We start from the raw sequence: 18,627 nt of genomic DNA on the forward strand, positions 1-18,627 counted from the left end.
TACGAATAATTCTTTATTAATTAAGATCACTAAACACTTCTACGAGCTACTCTCGCTCCGTTTGTTTTTTACAACCTCTTTTCGTCCCGCCACCTCGGCATCTACACAATTACATTTCGTTTATTTGAATCGTCAACATATACTGTATTACATTACATTTAATGTTTATTTAAATCATCAACATATATTACATTACATTTCTACTTCAGATATACTAATAATACATTCTAATAATACTAATATATCCTAAAAATAGCAGATTGTCATTGGCAATGGCAAAAGAGTGGAAACATCATTCGCACTTGTTCGAAGAAAGTCCATTGTTCGTCTCACGTAACTGCTGAACGGAAAGTCCGTTGTTCGCAGCAAGTACGTTGCTCGAGTCACGTAACGGTCAAACAGAAAGTCCGTTATTCGCAGCGTCCGTTATTCGAGGTGTACGTTATACGAGGCACCACTGTATATATATATATATATATATATACTTCTTCTGTTTGGAAATAAATTGTTTCCTTTAAAATTTAATTTTAATGAATTTGTGTCTGAAGTCTTTTAAAATTGTTTATTAGAAAGTAGTTAAAATAACAAAAAAAAGTATTAACACTGTCCCCACTTTATCATTAAATAATAAACAATTAATTTTGGTACTTCTATGAAAGCATTAAATAACATCACAGAGAAATTCACGTATTAGTAAGCTAAAGTTCAGAATGAGTAAAATGAATTACAGAGCCCTTTCTCTTGTAAATCAAACATTATCATTTATGTAGTGATTCAAAAATTTTAATTTATGAAAATTAAAATATATTATATAGCATTATTAAATAATAAAAGACTAAAATGAAGAAGCATAGGATTCATTAGAGAAAAATATATATGATACTTAAAAATTTAATACTTTCTATTCTAAAAATTCTAGAAAACTTTTAAGGCTGCTACACAAGTAATTTGTATTTTTCACATACCTCAGAACAGAACAAAGGTCTCACACAAGTCAGATCTTTATTTGAGGCTCATTTTCAACTCATTATGTAAAATTTGCTAAAATAATCTTTTTGGCAGTGACAGAACATATCAATTTGTAAAAAAAAAATCCTGGACAAATAACTATTGACAGTTTTCTAGAATAGAAGAAAACTCAAAAAAAAAAAATTAAAAGAGCATCTTAATAATTTCACTCAGTTATATTCCCAAGATGAGGTATTACATATAATTTATAAAAGCCTTTATCCTTTATTCTCTTATATGCATTTTTTAAATAATGGTGTTTGAATATATACTATATTAGATTCAGTCAAGTGTGGGTATTACTTGATTCAGTCAAAAAGAAACTGAAATTATTTTGTTAAAAATAAAGTATTCATGCTGGAAAAATAAGTTGGTTCTTATGTAAGAGCATTGGCTATTCATATTTTCCATATGTTAGTACGACTGCTACTGCATGACATTATGGGGAACCTATTCCAGAAAATGGCATCCATTAGTGCAAGCCTGTCCAAGGAGGGACAGTGTTCAATCATTGAATTTCTGACCTTAAAGAAAATTAAACCCAGTGAAATTCATTGTTGATTAATTAAGAGCTGTTTATGACAAGATTGCATTGTCAAAAACACAAGTCTGAATGGGTCAAAAGGTTTTGTGCACGAATAATAATCAATATTGGACAACTTGCATAATAACAGACTAAAGTTTGCCATTATTGACACTAATATTGCTGCTGCAAAGCCTTGATTCGGTGTAACTAATCCAATTGCAGAAGTTACCGACCATTTGCAGATAGCCATAGCTCAGCATATTCAATAATGCACAATGTGCTTAACTATAGAAATCAGATGTGATATGTGAGAGAGGGTCATGCAAGTAGCCAAACCATTTTTTTATGAGAAGGGAATAAAAAAAATCTTGTGAAGTGGTGGTATACTTATCTTAACTGTGGGAGGAATATTTTGAAAAATATTAAATGGTGGGCTTAAAAATATAATTCCTGTTTATTTTTGACTGATTGAAGTATTTATATTATTCTTGAACAGATTTGAATAGAACAAATTTTACATAGTGAATTAAAAAAGAGCCTATTTCAGAAAATAGCATCCACCAGTGCAAGCCTGTCTGTGGTTACTCTCTTATCACTATTCTGTTATAAATGTCATCACAGTTATGCTGCAGTCATTTTTATTTGAAAGCATGTGTTTACTTTTTATAGATGAGATCATCTTTAAGACCCTTTATTTCAAAACTACTGAGATTTATAAAAATTTCTTTAGAGTCCTTTATATTCCTGCATATTGCAAGGAATGTGAAATGAGAACTATATGAATGAGTAGTTATTTTCTAGCAATTTTAAATCACCATTCAGTTATGATGAATATTTTCACTTTTATTATGATTTTTTTCAGGTCAATAAACCAACAAATTCAAAAAATAGCTTATTAGCTTTTTTTTGAATATGAAGAAGCCTTAATTAGTAAAAATTAAAGTTATCATAATAACTATGACTAAGTATTTATTTACTAATAAAGTTCAACATTCTTTTGTTCTTATTTCATAATAAACTGCATAATTTTCTATTCTATTTTAATTGATTTTTATTGAATGCTATGATAAGTATAATCCATTTTTGTAAAAGTCATCATAATGGATATTTTAATTCTTAAAAACCTAGATTTATCTACCAGGTGTCCCATGTAAAACTGACCCTGTTCTCTGATTGAGTAAATTATTGTATATTTATATTTAAAATAAGAAACAAATGAGACAAAATAAAAGTAGAGAAAAAACTTTTCAAAATCTTAGGCAAATTTCTGTAATTATTTATGAATAACCAATACATTGTTATTTAAGGTAGCCTGGTTTATTCAATCAGTAAATGAGGCTAGTTTTACATGGGACACCTTGTATTATGTCTAGTTGAGTTTATATCTAGTAAATAAATTAGTTTTATAAAAAGTATTAGCATGATGTCATGCTTAACATGTGAATGAAAAAACTATTTAATAAATTTTATTTTATTTTGTCATAAAGTATATATACAGTATCAATGAAATATAAGTAATATAAATCAAATATAATGTAATATATATAATTATAAATAACTTTTTCTTATTGGAAAATCTACAACACAAATTGGAGAGATAAAAAATCAATGCATTAGTTTTCTTTCTGATTTTTCAGATTATTGTTTTAAAATTAAATAATAATTTTTGTTAATTGATTTATGTATTTTTAAGATTATTTTTAATAAGTATTATTAATATTTTAACTAATAGTTGTTATAATTTTTCATTTGTCTTTTAAAGAAATAATGTTGTTTAATGAAGAGGCATCAACTAATACATTGCAACATAGTCTCGCTAAACCCACAGTTGCAGGAATAATTCGTATTCATAAAAGAAATCTTTCTAAGGGCGAGCTTCAAGCATCTCCTAGATATTCTGATGTGCCACAAAATGATGATGAATTGGAAAGGAAACAAAGGCGAAAAGAAAAAATTGAACAGTTACAGAGAGATATTACTAATAGTCCTTTAACTCCTGCAGAAAAGTAAATTAGTTTTTATTTTTAAAATTTCATAAAATATAATAGAAACAATTTTTAATCACTATAATAAATTATTATTTATGTATTTTTAATTTTTTTTTGCGCTTTATAATAATAAAATAATTTATTAGTATATTTATTAATTTGGTATATCCTATAAATAGACAAGAACAGCAAAAATATTTAATTTAAATTTGTAATTGAGAATTGCATTGTCAGCTTGATTTATGAGTATATCTCATCACCAGAAACCTCTCATAAAAAAGCTTGTCCATTATTTCTCTATGATAAAAATTTGAATGTCATTTTATTGTAATCCAGTCATCCCATTAATGTTCCACAAATATTAAGTACTACAAAACACCTGTTTATTAACAATCAGTTTATTTATCAACAATCAAACTAAATCAAATAAATGGTTTCATCTTAATTATTTTATTTTATTAGATTATTCAATGTTATAAAATGAATTAATATAAAATGAGATAAGCAAATGTACGGTATAAGTAGTACTATTTAATGGTAAAATAAAAGATGATAAACAGGCAGAAAACAAGAAAATTGGGGTAAAAATTTTTTTAATTAAAAAAAAATTACAATTGCAGACAAGAGTTTATAATGTAGAGATAGGGTTTAGTAAAATGCATAATCACATTAGAAAACAAATGTCAAATCCCTAAAGAACAAAGAAAATGGAGATTGGAACTTATTAACTACCTAATCAATGCAAGGAATTTCAATTTTGTTGTACTTATAATTAGAATATTTTGTCTCATAAATAGGGAAAGGGATAAAATAAAGCATTTAATTATATCAAATTTTTATATATTGAGTCTTGTAAACCAAAATCACATTTAATTAAATCTGGTATCTACAATACCTATTTTATTGTAATTTTCTTAGTGAAATATTTGCTATTAAAAAAACAGGATATGGACATTATATCAAATCTATATTAGTTATAAAATCTGACAATCAAAATTGAAATATTTGATTTAATTCATGTATTGATATCTAAATCAAATTTGATAGGTACAGTACATACCATTAAAAATTAAATTTTTTAGTGGTATTTTTCAATTGCATGACAAATTTTCTAGCCTGTGCTGCAGAACATTGATATTATTAAATGGTTGATTTGGGTAAATTATGGATAAAACAAAGTTTTGAAAGATAAACTTGTGTGACAATGTGCAAAGTGGCCCCTATTTAAGTTTATTTAATAATAGATATAAACTTAAATAACATTTAAGTTTATATCTATTATTACTCGAGCATAACTCCTCGAGACTCCCGCCAGAAGCCACGAGAGTTCAGTTCCAGTTGACTGTAAGAACTAAATGGCCAGGCTGGGTGCATATCAGGGTGGATGCCTCCAAAACTAGGGTCTGCACTGCCATAGAGATAGTGCTCCCGAGCAGTAACAAAATCGAAGCCTGGACAATCCACAAGATAAGCAACGTCTTTGTGACAGAGGCCCATAGGCTTATGAGAGCAACCTGACTCACTGCACAGTCTGACCAGCCTACAGCCATATTCTCTGACAGCCTGTCAGTCCTCCAAGCCATAGTAAATGTTTCCTTCTCATCTCCATTGCTAATTATAGACCTGGCAACGAGCATCGGTACTCAAAGGGTGCCCTGTGTCATGGGGTGGACTCCCAAACACATAGAAATCCCCATTAATGAAACAAACAAAGTGGCTCGTTTCTATACACCTAACGGTTCCATTTGGAGGACACTGTTGCCACGTGACCTCGCCCACGCCATCCGGATCGACACTAAATGTCTATTGACTGACTCCTGGGGCCATATTCTGGTCACTGATTCCGAATGATTAGCCAATCAGCGACCAGCTTGTGAGAGACCAGAGACAGTGATCAGAATATGGCATCTGGTCAGCTGATTGGAGGAAGGGCCTTGATCATATCTGTTCCTTCACCCCATGGCATTATCGCTATGCCTTGAATCGGCATGTGGAAACTGCTGGCCCGGCTAAGCATTAAGACAGCCCCACTAAACACCTTATATTCTCACCAATTAATTCACCAATTTTCCCTCATTGCGAGGTTCAAGAGATGACCCTCCACTTCTGGCTGCATTGCCCCCAATATGCTAGAGCCCGCCACGATCTGGGCACAACACTAAACATTAACTTGTCACACGTCCACACTTTGCTTCCCATTTAAGAGCCTTCAACCACCATTACTCCCTGCCGTTACGTGATGGGGCTTGAAACTTATGTCACTCGTACTGGTCGCTTCCACTGACCAATGAGTGCAGTCTGTTCAGAGAAAGCCTACATAGCTAGTACCTCCATATAAATTGTGAGGAAGAAGAAGAGGGACACAAGAACCTCCTTAAGAAATAAAACTACGAATACTTCCACGATTTGATTTTAAAATATTACAACATCAGCACTGTTCCATGTCTGAGACATTGAACTTTACTTATTGGCTACCGGTTCAGCTTATGTGCATTCTTATTCAATCAACAATGTAGCATCAATGCTTCTTATGCACATTCTGCCTTTAATCGTATATTGAAGTTCCTATTCAGCATTATAATGCATAATGCATATTATAGTATTGTTATTCATTATAACTTCTATTGTAAATAATAATCATAGTTGCATTTTTTTTTTCTATTTTGAACCATTTGTAATTACTTTAATGTATAGGGTTGAACCAAAAGTTTGTTCAGTTTTTAGAAAGAAATAAAATATAATATTTTGAAATAAATAAAAACCTTTAATCCACAATGTATTCACCCTTCTGTTTGATAACCTTACACCACCTAACGGGTAGTTTCATAATTCTGTCTGTGTAGAATTGGGTGGGTTTCTGATTGAAGAAATTATTGATGTGATTTTTGATACCTTCTAGAGATTGAAATTCTATGCCATTTAAATTATTCTGCAATGAACAAAAAAGACGATAGTCTGAGGGAGCAATATCTGGAGAATATGCAGGGTGACTCAAAACATCCCAGTTAAAGTCTAGAAGTTTTTGGTGCACGTTTAACAATATGTGCAGTCTTGCATTATCATGATGGAATACCACTCCCTGTCGATTTACAAGTTCTGGACGTTTTTGATGTATTGCAGCTTTTAGTTCATCCAGTTAGAGACAATATTTATTGGAATTAATTGTTTGGTTATTGGGTAAAAGTTTGTCATAAAGAACCCCTTTCCAGTCCCACCAAACTGAAATCATTACTTTTCTGGGATACAAACCAGCTTTAGGTTGTGGCACTGGAGGATCACCTGGCTTACTCCAAGATCTGTTGCATTATTGTAAACATCCATTTTTTATTGCCTGTTATTAATCGCTTTAAAAAGGGATCATTTTCATTGCGTTTTAAAAGTGAATCACATACAGAAACACACTCAATAAGATTTTGTTCATTTAACTTATGGGGAACCCAAATATCATAATGGGAAGTGTATCCAAGGCTAGCCAAATGTCTGACAACAGATGTTTGGGATATTTTTAAGATGTCTGCTATCTCTTGTGTTGTTTTATGCTGATCATTTTGAATTAAAGCCATTATGGTTGACCAAGGTGCATCTTCGAGAGAAAAATCTTTCTCCCTGAATTTTGAAAACCATTTCTGGCATGTTCGATCAGTAACTGCATCCTCCCCATATACAGCACATATCTTTTTTTGAGTTTTTGTTGCATTTTTTCCTTTTTGGAAATAATAGAGCATCAGATGTCGAAAATGCACCTTCTTATCTTCCATTTTAATGTTTTTTTTTTCTTAAAAGTTAACAAAATTTTAAAAAATAGTTGTAATTAAACTTACGTAATGAATATGCAGATATTCTTAATGTCAACCTAAACAAGTTAAAACTTGATAAGCATGACAGAAGCGTCACAGACAAGCGATTATGTAAATACCTGAACAAACTTTTGGTTCAACCCTATAAATTAAACATTCTATAATGTATTATACTGTATCTTAAGCCCAGCTGTGCTCAGTGGTGCTGGCATTGTACATTGTACAGACTGTCATTACCCTCTCCTCTTTTACTAGGGGACTCCTCTTGGGTTTTTCCTATGACTTCATTAGGAATTTTAGTATGTTGGGGCAATAGTCAAATTTTCACTTGGTTCCAGGTGAGACATTCAATGTGTCACCTTCAACAAGGGAATAACTCCATGGGAACCAGTTTTAATTGTCTTTAACACTTTCATTTTGTCTCTCTAACTTTTTCTCTCAACAAATAATATTTAACCAAAATATTTCACCAATTTCAGCTCTCACACTTGTAAATGGTTGAAATAATTATCCTATACGTTATTTAAAAAATTTGTACTTTTTAATTTACTCCAAAATTAAACAAAATATAAGTATTGTTACTTGGCCCATTTCTTAATGAAAATATTAAAACATAGACTTAAAAATTAATTTTGCTGTTAATGCAGAAATATTTTGGAATATAGTTTTTTCATTATCAGGAGACTGAGTTATGAATATCCAAAGTTAAACCAAACCTATTTCAAAATATAAGCTAAAAAAGCTACAGAAACATTTATATACATTGAAAAAATGTCAGATACAGTATATCTAAATTCTTTACACAAAACTTAGAATAAGTTACCATATTTACTCGCATATAAGATGAGGTTTTCATTCATGTTTCACTGTTTCAAAAATCTATGTTGTGTGATATGTGCGAGCAAAGGATTCTTTGCTTTTTTGCAATAATTTCTGTGAACTGTGTATAGTTTATGCTGCCATTATGGCAGGGTGCTATTGAGGTCAAGGTAAATGACACTTTCAAAGAGACAGTCCAAACATAGGATAGGAAAGGAATGATTGATCACTATTTCTGGCTCGTCAAATTCCAGTCTACAGTCTATTTATCGTAAGTTGGCACCTACTGTAAACAAGATAAAACACATCCCCCTTTGTTTATTGGTTTAAACCTATGTCCATCAATTAGAAACTGTGTTGCACCTCATTTGTCCACAGAAAACAGTTCCTCATTATTTATAAAATCATTAACGAAATACTGGTCACTTAGCAATGACTATAAATGTAGTTGTTTCACATTTGTTATAAATTGTTATTTTTAATGAACATTAGCACATTCTGAATAATTAAAAATAAACTTTTACCAGCCATGTGCATTATAATGTTTTGGTTCTGTTTTCCACTTATGTATTAAGGCAAACATGATTGTTTGCCTTAATATATGCATTTGATATTTTATTTGTGATTAAACAAAATAAAATTAGAATTGTAGTAATAAGTCTAATTTTCTTTATTTTGATATTTAAAGTCACACTTTGCCCTATATACAAGATCATCTTATATGCGTGTAAATACAGTAAATGGAAAATGCTATAAAAATGATAAGCTTAGATAGGAGAATGTATAGTGCAGATAGGATCCAACTTATGACAAAGTTGGGGCCTATCTGCACTATCTATTCTATGATTTCCATAAGAAGTGAAACACAAAAGATACAGTTGGTAATATTGTGTGGTACAGTTTTCAAAGCTGCACAATATATAATACAATATAAAACTGTATTATATATTATACATAAAATAAGCTTTTGTAACATCCATGTAGGCATATTGTGCTGTAATATGCTTACATGGATGTTACATTTCATAGAAACATGAAAATAATCAACTAGGTTTAAAGGAATCAAAACTCATACTGAGAGAATATTGTAATTTTTGTATAAATTGATTTTATTTTTATTTTATAAAAAAAAAGAAGTTAATAATAAAATATTAATTTTTATTTATTCAATGTAATATTAATTCATGTTATATTAATTATAAAATTTAAACTGGAACAATAATTTTGGATCCAACAGCTCTGCAGAAAGTTAATTTTATTTTTACTTTTAAGTGCCAATAATGAATAATGTAAATCTGAATTATAGTTAAATATGAATAAATTTACCAATTTATATAATGTGTGTTAATTGTCCAACTTACAGTATTACATTTAATTCCTGTTCTGTGCCATTAGAAAGTACAATTGATTGCTGGGGTTTAAAATTAAGTTCTTTAATATTAATTTTGGCCATCATAAGACAGTAGGTCATAAATCAGGAGTTGACTTTATATGAAACACTAATATTAGATTGCTTTGCAAATAGAGCTTTTTGTAAAATTTAATATAGTTTATTAAAAATGAGGAAATTTGAAAAAATTACATAAAAATGATTAAGATATTAATTGTAAATATTTGAGTTTTATTGAATTTTAGAAAAAGTAAATATAAAATGTTCATAAATTAATTTTAATATTTTGAATTTTTTAACAGAAGAAAATCTATAGCAATCAACAGTTCAGGTTTAACAAATGCTCAATTGGCTGAACATTATGCCAATTGCATGAAATTGTTTACAGAAAATGTAAGTTGTTAATTTGATTAAATCATAATAAATTAATTTTTAATTAAAATTATTATTATTATTATGTTGAGTTTAGTGAGTTTTACTCGGTTCACACCGGTGGCTGTGTACTATGCCGGACCAGAGTCAAGGCATAGCAATCAAAACTAATTAAATAAGTGTGGCAGTGTCTGTATTTAGGAATTTCCTAACAATGTGGCATGTATTCAATATAGTGGCCTTCTGTAGTGTTATGTATGTATTTCTACTCAATTCTAATGTTCCCAGGCTTTTGTGTAGTGTGTGTGGTATCACACCTGTACAGGAAAGAACAACAGGTACAATAACTACCCTATCCATCCTCCATAGATGCCTTATTTCCTGGGCAAGTTCTGTGTACTTGCTAATTTTTTCAGTGCATGTGTTTTGTACATTGTGAGTGTTTGGAATGGCTATGTCTATAATGTATGTGATTTTATTGTGTTTGTCAATGAGTGTGATGTCTGGTCTGTTGTGGTAAATTGTTTTATCTGTGATTATGGCTCTGTCGTAGTACATTTTGTGCGTGTTGTTTTCCAATACTGTCTGTGGAATATACTTGTAGTATGGTTCGTGGATGTCTGCCAATTTGTGTTTCTTTGCAAGCTCTTGGTGTATTATATTTGCTACTTGATTGTGTCTATGTAAGTAATCTGTCTGTGCCAAGAGCTTGCAACCAGAAGTGATGTGTTGTATAGTTTCTGGCATGATGTGACATTTTCTGCATGTGTCATTTGTGAGTGTTGTATCTTTGAGTATGTGTTTTCTGTAGTTTTTAGTATTTATGACCTGATCCTGTATGGCAATCATGAATCCTTCCGTCTCCCCAAAGAGGCATCCCCGATCTAACCAGCTGTTTGACGCAGTTTTGTCAACAAAATCCTGGGCCAGGTCATAAGGATGCCTGCCATGGAGTGCCTTTCGAGCCCACGATTGCTTGATGGTGTCTATGCTTTTTATGTGTTGTGTCATGTCTGTATGATGTGAGTGTAAGTTTAATGGTGTGTTATTTGAGTCTGCTAGAGTTACTGCTTTATGTAACTGTGATGTTTCTTGTTTCTTGTAGAAAAACTCTCGCAGTGACTGTATTTGTTTGTAGTGAAGGTTAACTATGTCAATCAGGCCACGTCCGCCTTCTTTACGTGGAAGGGTTAATCTTTCTGTGGCGGATTTAGGATGATGTTGTTTATGCTTAGTAAGTGTTGTTCTTGTTTTCCTTTGGAGTTGCTCGAGATCTGTGTGAGTCCAATGTATAACTCCAAAAGAGTATGTGAGTACTGGGATGACATATGTGTTTATTGCTTTAACTGTGTGTTTTGCATTTAACTGTGTTCTAAGTATAGCGTTTAACCTACTTTGGTATTCTTTAATTAATCGTTGCTTTATTTGTGTATGTTCTGTTAGTTTGGCCTGTTGGAATCCTAAGTACTTGTAGAACTCGCCCTCTTCCATGGATTCAATAACGTCTCCATTTCCAAGTGCAAAATCTTCTTTCTTCAGGATTCCTTTTTCTATGTGAAGTTTTTTGCATTTGTCTAGGCCAAACTCCATTTGTATGTCCTTAGTGTATGAATGTGTGATTTGTAGGAGTTGATGAAGTTGTTTTTGTGTGGATGCATAAAGTTTTATGTCGTCCATGTACATGAGATGTGAGAGTGTAAACTGTGTTGTTTTTTCGTGTCTGATATTGTAGCCGTATTGCGTGTTGTTTAACATGTTGGATAATGGATTCAGGGCTAGGCAGAACCAGAGAGGACTCAAGGAATCTCCTTGAAAAATTCCTCGCCTAATGAATATTTCGTTTGTTTGTATGGAAGTGTTACTAACCCTGAGATGTAGTGTTGTTCTCCAGTGCTGCATAGTGTTTTCGAAGAATGCAATGAGTGATGGATGTATTTTGTACATGTGTAGAATATGTAGCAGCCAACTGTGTGGAACACTGTCGAATGCTTTTCTGTAGTCTATATATGCCATGTGTATGTTTCTGTGTTGTTTGTGTGCTTGCCGTAGAATGACTGAATCTATGAGTAACTGTTCTTTGCATCCCCTGTGATTTCTACGGCAACCTTTTTGTTGTTCTGTAAGAATGTCGTGTTCTTCAACATGTTTGTATATTTTGTTTGTGATACAGGATGTCAATAATTTGTAGAGTGTTGGAAGACATGTAATTGGTCTGTATTGTGTGGGGTCTGTGGTTTTGTTGTTTTTAGGTTTCATGTAGGTAATGCCCCGAGTAAGAAATTTTGGCATGTCTTGTGGATTGATGATGATGTGTGTTAGATGTTTAGCTAGTTCCTGGTGCAGTGATGTAAACTTTTTATACCAGAAATTGTGAATGTTGTCTACACCAGGTGTCTTCCAGTTGTGTGTTCTGTTAACAGCGTAGCGAATGTCGTGTATGTTTATTTCAGCACAGGGCATAGTTGGTATGTTGTGCAAGTTTCTGTTCTCCTCCTCGATCCAGCCTGCATCAGCATTGTGTGTAACAGCATTGGACCAAAGAGAAGACCAATAAGTTGTGAGTTCTTCTTCTGTTGGTGTGCCACTGTGCTGTGTATCAGTGTTTGTTTTGGTACTGATTTGTCTGTAGAAAAGTTTTTCATTGTTTGTGAATAATTTATTTTGTTGTTTTCGTAGTGTACATGTTTTGTATCGTTTGAGTCTACGTGCTTTGGCTGCGAGTTTTTGTTTTAGTGTATCGATGTATTCTGTAATGTGTGTGTTGTGATGTTCATGTTTTGTGTGTGTTTTGATTTTCTTGAAAATGTTTTTGAGTTGTTTCTTTAATTTGGGTGTTATGTTGTTTTTAGTGTATTGTGTCAGCCTGCCTAATTGCTGTCTAATGTCATTTATTTGTGTTTCTATTCTTCTCTGCCAGGCAGGCTTGTGATAGAATTGTGTTTTGTGTGTGTCTGTCTGTGAGTGTATTTTCAGTCCATGGTGTGTTACTACTGTGACTGCCCCAGCATAAACTAATGTATGAATGTCTGAGAGTGTAGAAATTGAATGAATGTAGTTTGGTAGTAAGTGAGTGTTTACATAATTTAGTGTTTTTCCTACTACCTTTGACGTGTTGATTTTCGGTATTCGTGGTCTTTGTGTGGGATCTGTACCTGTATATTTAGTGAGTGTTTCCTGAAATATAAGTGAGAGTGTATTAACTAATTCTATGTCTATGTTATCAGTGATGGATGGGGAAGTGCCTGCAGTATCATTAGTGGTACTTGTTGTGTGTGTGCTGTAATCAGTGCTTGTTGCTGGATTATCCTGACAGGTTACGTGATCTTCATTAATGTTAAATGTTTCTGTCTGTTGATGTATTTGATCAGCAACCTGTTGTTTGATAAGTTCAAGTGTTGTTTGTGGGATAAGGTTGTTGTGTATAATTGTTCGTTTTTGATCAACAACCCTTTGTTCGGTGACAGTGAGGTGAGGATATTGTTGTGTGAATCTATGGTGTAGTTGTTGTCTGTATGCTGTCATGTTTGTTTCGAGTCTTGTGATGGTGTAGTAAGTGCGGATGATAAACTCGTTCATTTCTGTTGTCCATTTCATCCGTTGGCGTGGTTTTCCAGCCTTTGTGGTCTGTGGATGCATTGCCACAGAAACACCAAGGCTAGGTTGATTCCTCACATCTGTTGAGGGCATTGCAGTAGCCATGCTTGGGCCGGCGCTGCTTTCGCCACCGGTAACCAAGGGAGACTGGAGCCTATTTTTCGAACGTGAGCCTCTGCCTAACCCACGAACGCGGACCTTGTTAACCCGGGCGACGTCCGAGCCGGTATCATACTTAGATCTGGTTACTACCATAATGATTATCTCCACAGAATGTGGGTGTGTGGTCACTCTTAGCTTCATTTCTCCCCATAGACCTTACTGGCATGGGTGTCCCTACCAGGAGCTTGTGCTCCAGCCTGCATTGCCCTATGGATCTGTAAAATTACTGGGCTCTCCCACCACGACCAGGTGGTGACCACGGGAGAGTTATTATTATTATTATTATTATTATTATTATTATTATTTAAATTTTATAATGTGTATTTTTTATGGATTGTAAATATAAAATTAAATTTACATAACAATGCAATTAATTATTATGTGAGTAGCAGGGGGCCACTGGGTTGAACCCTAATGACCGCTTAATCGGCACGGGTCGGAAAAACCCGCTCTCGGTTGTCAGATGGCAATAGGAGGGCTAAAAATATGAGTGGGGAGGAGTCGGAAGTCATAATCAGGTGTCCAAAAGACTACACGGGTTTAAATTAACGAACACATTTAATAAACAACTAAGAAAAATTTACACAAAGATATTAAATACGCGTATCAAGATATAAATAGGTATTCTAAAATCTATTCTAACCTAACGCTAAAATCCGAGAGAGAGCTCACGTTAGAGAGAGATAAATAATAATGGCAAGGGTTTACCTCGAAGGCAACGTTCTCCAATTATAGGGCGTTGATAAAACACTCTGTGATCGTCGTCTTCTATTCTGAGGTGTCCTTTGAAGGCTATGTGGAGCGATGTCCTGTTACAGTGTATGCTCCGTCGCTCCCAATATGTAGAGTTCTTCCTTGACGAAGTTCTTCGGAGGTTTCTTCAATCAACCTCTCCGAGGAGTAATTCCGTTGTATATGGAGAGAATAGAAAATAAGCAAAGTCCTTTACCTTTCATGGAGTGGCAATTATGAGCTTCTTAGATCCTGAGAGTGCTGGAAGATCGTGCGTCGATATTTCTTCCCTGACGATCGCTCTTGAGGTTTGCAGAGGGGTTTCTTCGGCTTAAGCGCCCTGGCTCAGCCTTGGCTCAGCCCCAAGTAGAGAATCCGACCCCTTTATATACCCGATCAGCGTGGGAAAAATCTGAGAATTGCTGACGTCTTTTGACATCTCCCTGATTTATGACAGTCTCCCGTGCCGTAGAGAAATTCATACCTTATTTGGTCATTTATTGTCCGGTCGCTTGGACGTATTGGGGTCACGTGACATCGTGGTCCCTCGTCGATGACCTTCGGACGACGAAAGTCACCCTCACTAACTACGCAGTTAGTGAAAAAATAAAAAACATTGTCCTCATTCTCACAATTATATTCTTAAAAAGTTTAAATAGAGTAAAATGATTACTGTTTATTACAGCTATGTTTATCATTAACTTTTTGACATAACATTAATGATAAGCTAACTTTATGATTATCAATATCATATAATATATTCTACATATAATACATACATAGATATGATTTTCAAAATTTTTTATTTTTGATAATTCTGTTTCTGCAACAATTACTGTGATGATGATAAATTGCTTGCGATACTTGTTTTGGTTTCAGTAGCATCACAATTATTTATGAACATTTTAATTATTGCCAAATGATATGCTAGATTATTTATTGGATTACTTTAAGATTAATTTAATAATTAGATATAAAGAAATTTGTAATTATTAAATTAACCTTAATATATTCCAATAAATAATCTTGCAGTTCATTTGGCAATACTAACTGAAGTGCGTCATATATGTTGTTAATTTCTATTGTATATTTTCTGTGGTTTTAATATTTTAAATAAAAAAAAAATTATAATGGAAAATAATAAATTATATAATTTTCTGAGAATAGATATCCTTTATAACATTTAACCCAATTGTTCAATTTTTATACATATTTTTAGAAACATATTGTCTGAAAATCAAGGGCTAATATGAAATTGTATACATCAATACAAATACAATATCATTTAAGAAACAATGTTAACTACCAGAATTTAATTGTAATCTTCTTGCCTCCAATAAATTATTTAATTATCTTAAACTTCCAATTGGGGGAGATATTGGAGACTTATCAAATTGGAGTATCAAAATAATGGAGATCACATCTTTAAAAACCAATTTTATTAGTGGAATGTATTTTGGTCCTATATAATTCCTCATACATAGTTACTGACCTGTTTAATACAGAGTAACATAAGGAATTGTTTGTAGATTATATAGAAGAATTTTAACCAGATGGCTAAAGAGGCAGTTAGCAATGTATATCCAATGTAAATTTAATAATAATAAAATAATGCAAGTATCAATTTTTATATAAAAGTGGCTGAAGAGGGTCTGTGTATGACCTAACTGCATTTCACTAATAAAATTGGTTTTTAAAGATGTGATCTCTCTTATTTTGATGCTCCAATGAGTCTCCAACTCTCTTTGATGCTCCAACAGTTTAATGAGTCGCCAATATCTTCACCAATTGGAAGTTTGAGATAATTAAGAATAATGCTAGTTATATTGTGAGATCTGAAAGGGCCCTGGGTCTAAATTAATAATTTCAGAATAATATTAAATTTTTTATAAAATATTCTTTCATTTGGGTGAGAAAAATAACATTTTACAGTGGGAAAGATAGATAACAGATGCTACTTCCTTCTAGGGAAGTTAGAACATCCTCTGTTTTTCCCTTATCTGCTAAAAATCTCGCTTCAATGGGAAATTTTTATCCCTCAAATATTCCCCTTTTTGTCCGTTCCCACGGAAGAATCTTTGTATGATGATTGGTCACCGATCTTCAGATATAGAGGAAATTTATCCGAATTCGGGGAGTTCATCGACAGACTGGGAAGAGTCAGGACTCCACACATATTTCTCCTGATGGCCAATGCCCTTAGTCGAATCACATAGAATGAATCTAGAGTTAGCGCTTAGAAGATATACTTTAATTTTGTGCATATTTTGATCTCCCGTGGAATGAAGTTTGAACTTTATAAAGGAAGTGCTACAGAGAAGAAGACGAACGACAACGAAACCAGGTTGTATGTTTAATAGCGATATTGTAAGCTCTCTCTCTCGATCTTGTATCGGTTAAAGCAGTGGTTCCCAATTAGTTTTTCCTGCGTACCACTTCAAGAAAGAGCTCAAACTCGCATACCCCCTTATAGCAGAAATTTGTATTAATCCATACTAATATTATAAATTCGAAGATAATTCTGTCTGTCTGTCACCTTTTCACGTCTAAACTGCTGAACAGGTTTTAATAAAATTTGGCGCAGAGATAGCTTACACGTTGGAGATGGACATAGACTACATTTTACTGCGAGAAAATATCTTATTCCAACGAGAAAATTCAATATAATGCGGGCGAAGCCATGGGTAGACAGCTAGTGAAAACTAGAATAAATATTTTTTACATTTATTGCCTTTAAAATACAATTCTAATAATAATGAAAATGACATACAGTTATTTAATTTTAATGTGACAAATGTGCACGATTATCTTCGCACAACTTTGTAAAACCTGGTGGCTTTTTGGTCAGCTTCAGTCTCGAGTCATCTTCGAGTCGAAGTCAGTGACGTTGTTTAATTTAGTGTTTGTCATGACCGAAAATCCGCTCTCGCAGAGGTATTTTGTGCAAAATGGTAGTATATATTTTATTGCCGTTTCGCCGACATAATAATAATGATAATTCTACAATTAACACAAATTGTGTTAATTGTACAAGTTTTGTTTCTTGCGTAAGAATTTTATTTAGGTATTGTCACAAATGCATTTTTTAAATGAAATTTCGAGAATATTTTTAGTTATAAATACACGAATTTGTGCATTCGACATCGTGTTATAAATTGCCGAATTTTTGACGGTCCACCCATTATTTTTTTGATTGCTTCATGTCGTGCATTTAAATTTTAAATCGACTGATTTTAGATTGCCGCGCGTACCCCTTCATGCAATTTCGCGTACCCATGGGGGTACGCGTACCACTAATTGGGAATCACTGGGTTAAAGGATAAGTTCGTATATCTCTCGACTTTTATATATATATATATATATATTGTGATTTGAATTAATTGTCTCTCATTCGTTTGCTTATTATATTGGTATTAATCCGTTAGTGTATAGTCATAATTATATATATGATTGATTAAATTTACCCTTGTTTATTTGTTAAAGGATGTCTCATTATTATTATTTCTTGAATCAGATCTACTGTATAAATTTCACGCGTGTTTATCTACGTTACGCAAGTAGATAAACTGGTGTTGGGACCTGACAAGAGCTATAATTCACCCTCTAGATTGTTTATAAACATTTTTCTTGCCCTCCTATAAAAAGTTTTGAAAACCGATCACGTGATTGTGCGCCAGTAAGTGATATAGGTAACATACCTATACCCTTGGCTACTCACAATATTTAAATGTTTCCTGACTTATAACACATATTTTTTAGACAGATTTTTAGAGATATGTGAAACTAATGTAGAAATATGTCTACAGTTATTAAGTATTATAAATTTATCAAAACTTTTGTATGAATATATATAACTATAACTTAAGTGTATCACAAAATTAATGTAAAATATCTTTTGATTCTATGTCACGACTTGGTGCATTTATAGACACTTGGCAAATAATTCCATCACCTACATTTACTTCTTACAGAAACGCGTTTCGGGCTTTCGCCCCTCTTCAGTCTGTTACGTCGATAGTTGTGACTTGTGTGTCCGTACTTCCCGCTCCCTTCCCCTCCCCTCTTTTTTCCCGACTTGACGGACTCCCCCGCATGCCTCGTAATTTGTAACATTACCCTTCTCCGAGTGTTGCACACAGCCTCGCCTGCGACTGTATAAACATTCTATTTTATTTTAATAATTGAAGCCAGTTTTTATGGATGTCGATGCTAAGGTTCTTGTTAATATTATTTTTGTCT

The 18,627-nt window shown here is 32.9% G+C and overlaps 1 protein-coding gene across 1 annotated transcript in view; it reads left to right on the forward strand.

The window, feature by feature from the left end:
* The window catches only part of LOC111633263 (condensin complex subunit 2-like), a 78,688-nt gene that overhangs the window by 6,546 nt on the left and 53,515 nt on the right, over positions 1-18,627 (forward strand). Inside the window, exons 2-3 of the mRNA XM_023377801.1 lie at positions 3,297-3,540; positions 9,831-9,921. Of these exons, the coding sequence (XP_023233569.1) occupies positions 3,302-3,540; positions 9,831-9,921 (330 nt within the window). The 5' untranslated portion in view covers positions 3,297-3,301. The remainder of the gene's footprint in view (positions 1-3,296; positions 3,541-9,830; positions 9,922-18,627) is intronic.

The sequence above is a fragment of the Centruroides sculpturatus genome, unplaced genomic scaffold, assembly GCF_000671375.1.
Source record: "Centruroides sculpturatus isolate CEXI.00-Female unplaced genomic scaffold, Cexi_2.0 scaffold681, whole genome shotgun sequence".
NCBI classification, from domain to species: domain Eukaryota; kingdom Metazoa; phylum Arthropoda; class Arachnida; order Scorpiones; family Buthidae; genus Centruroides; species Centruroides sculpturatus.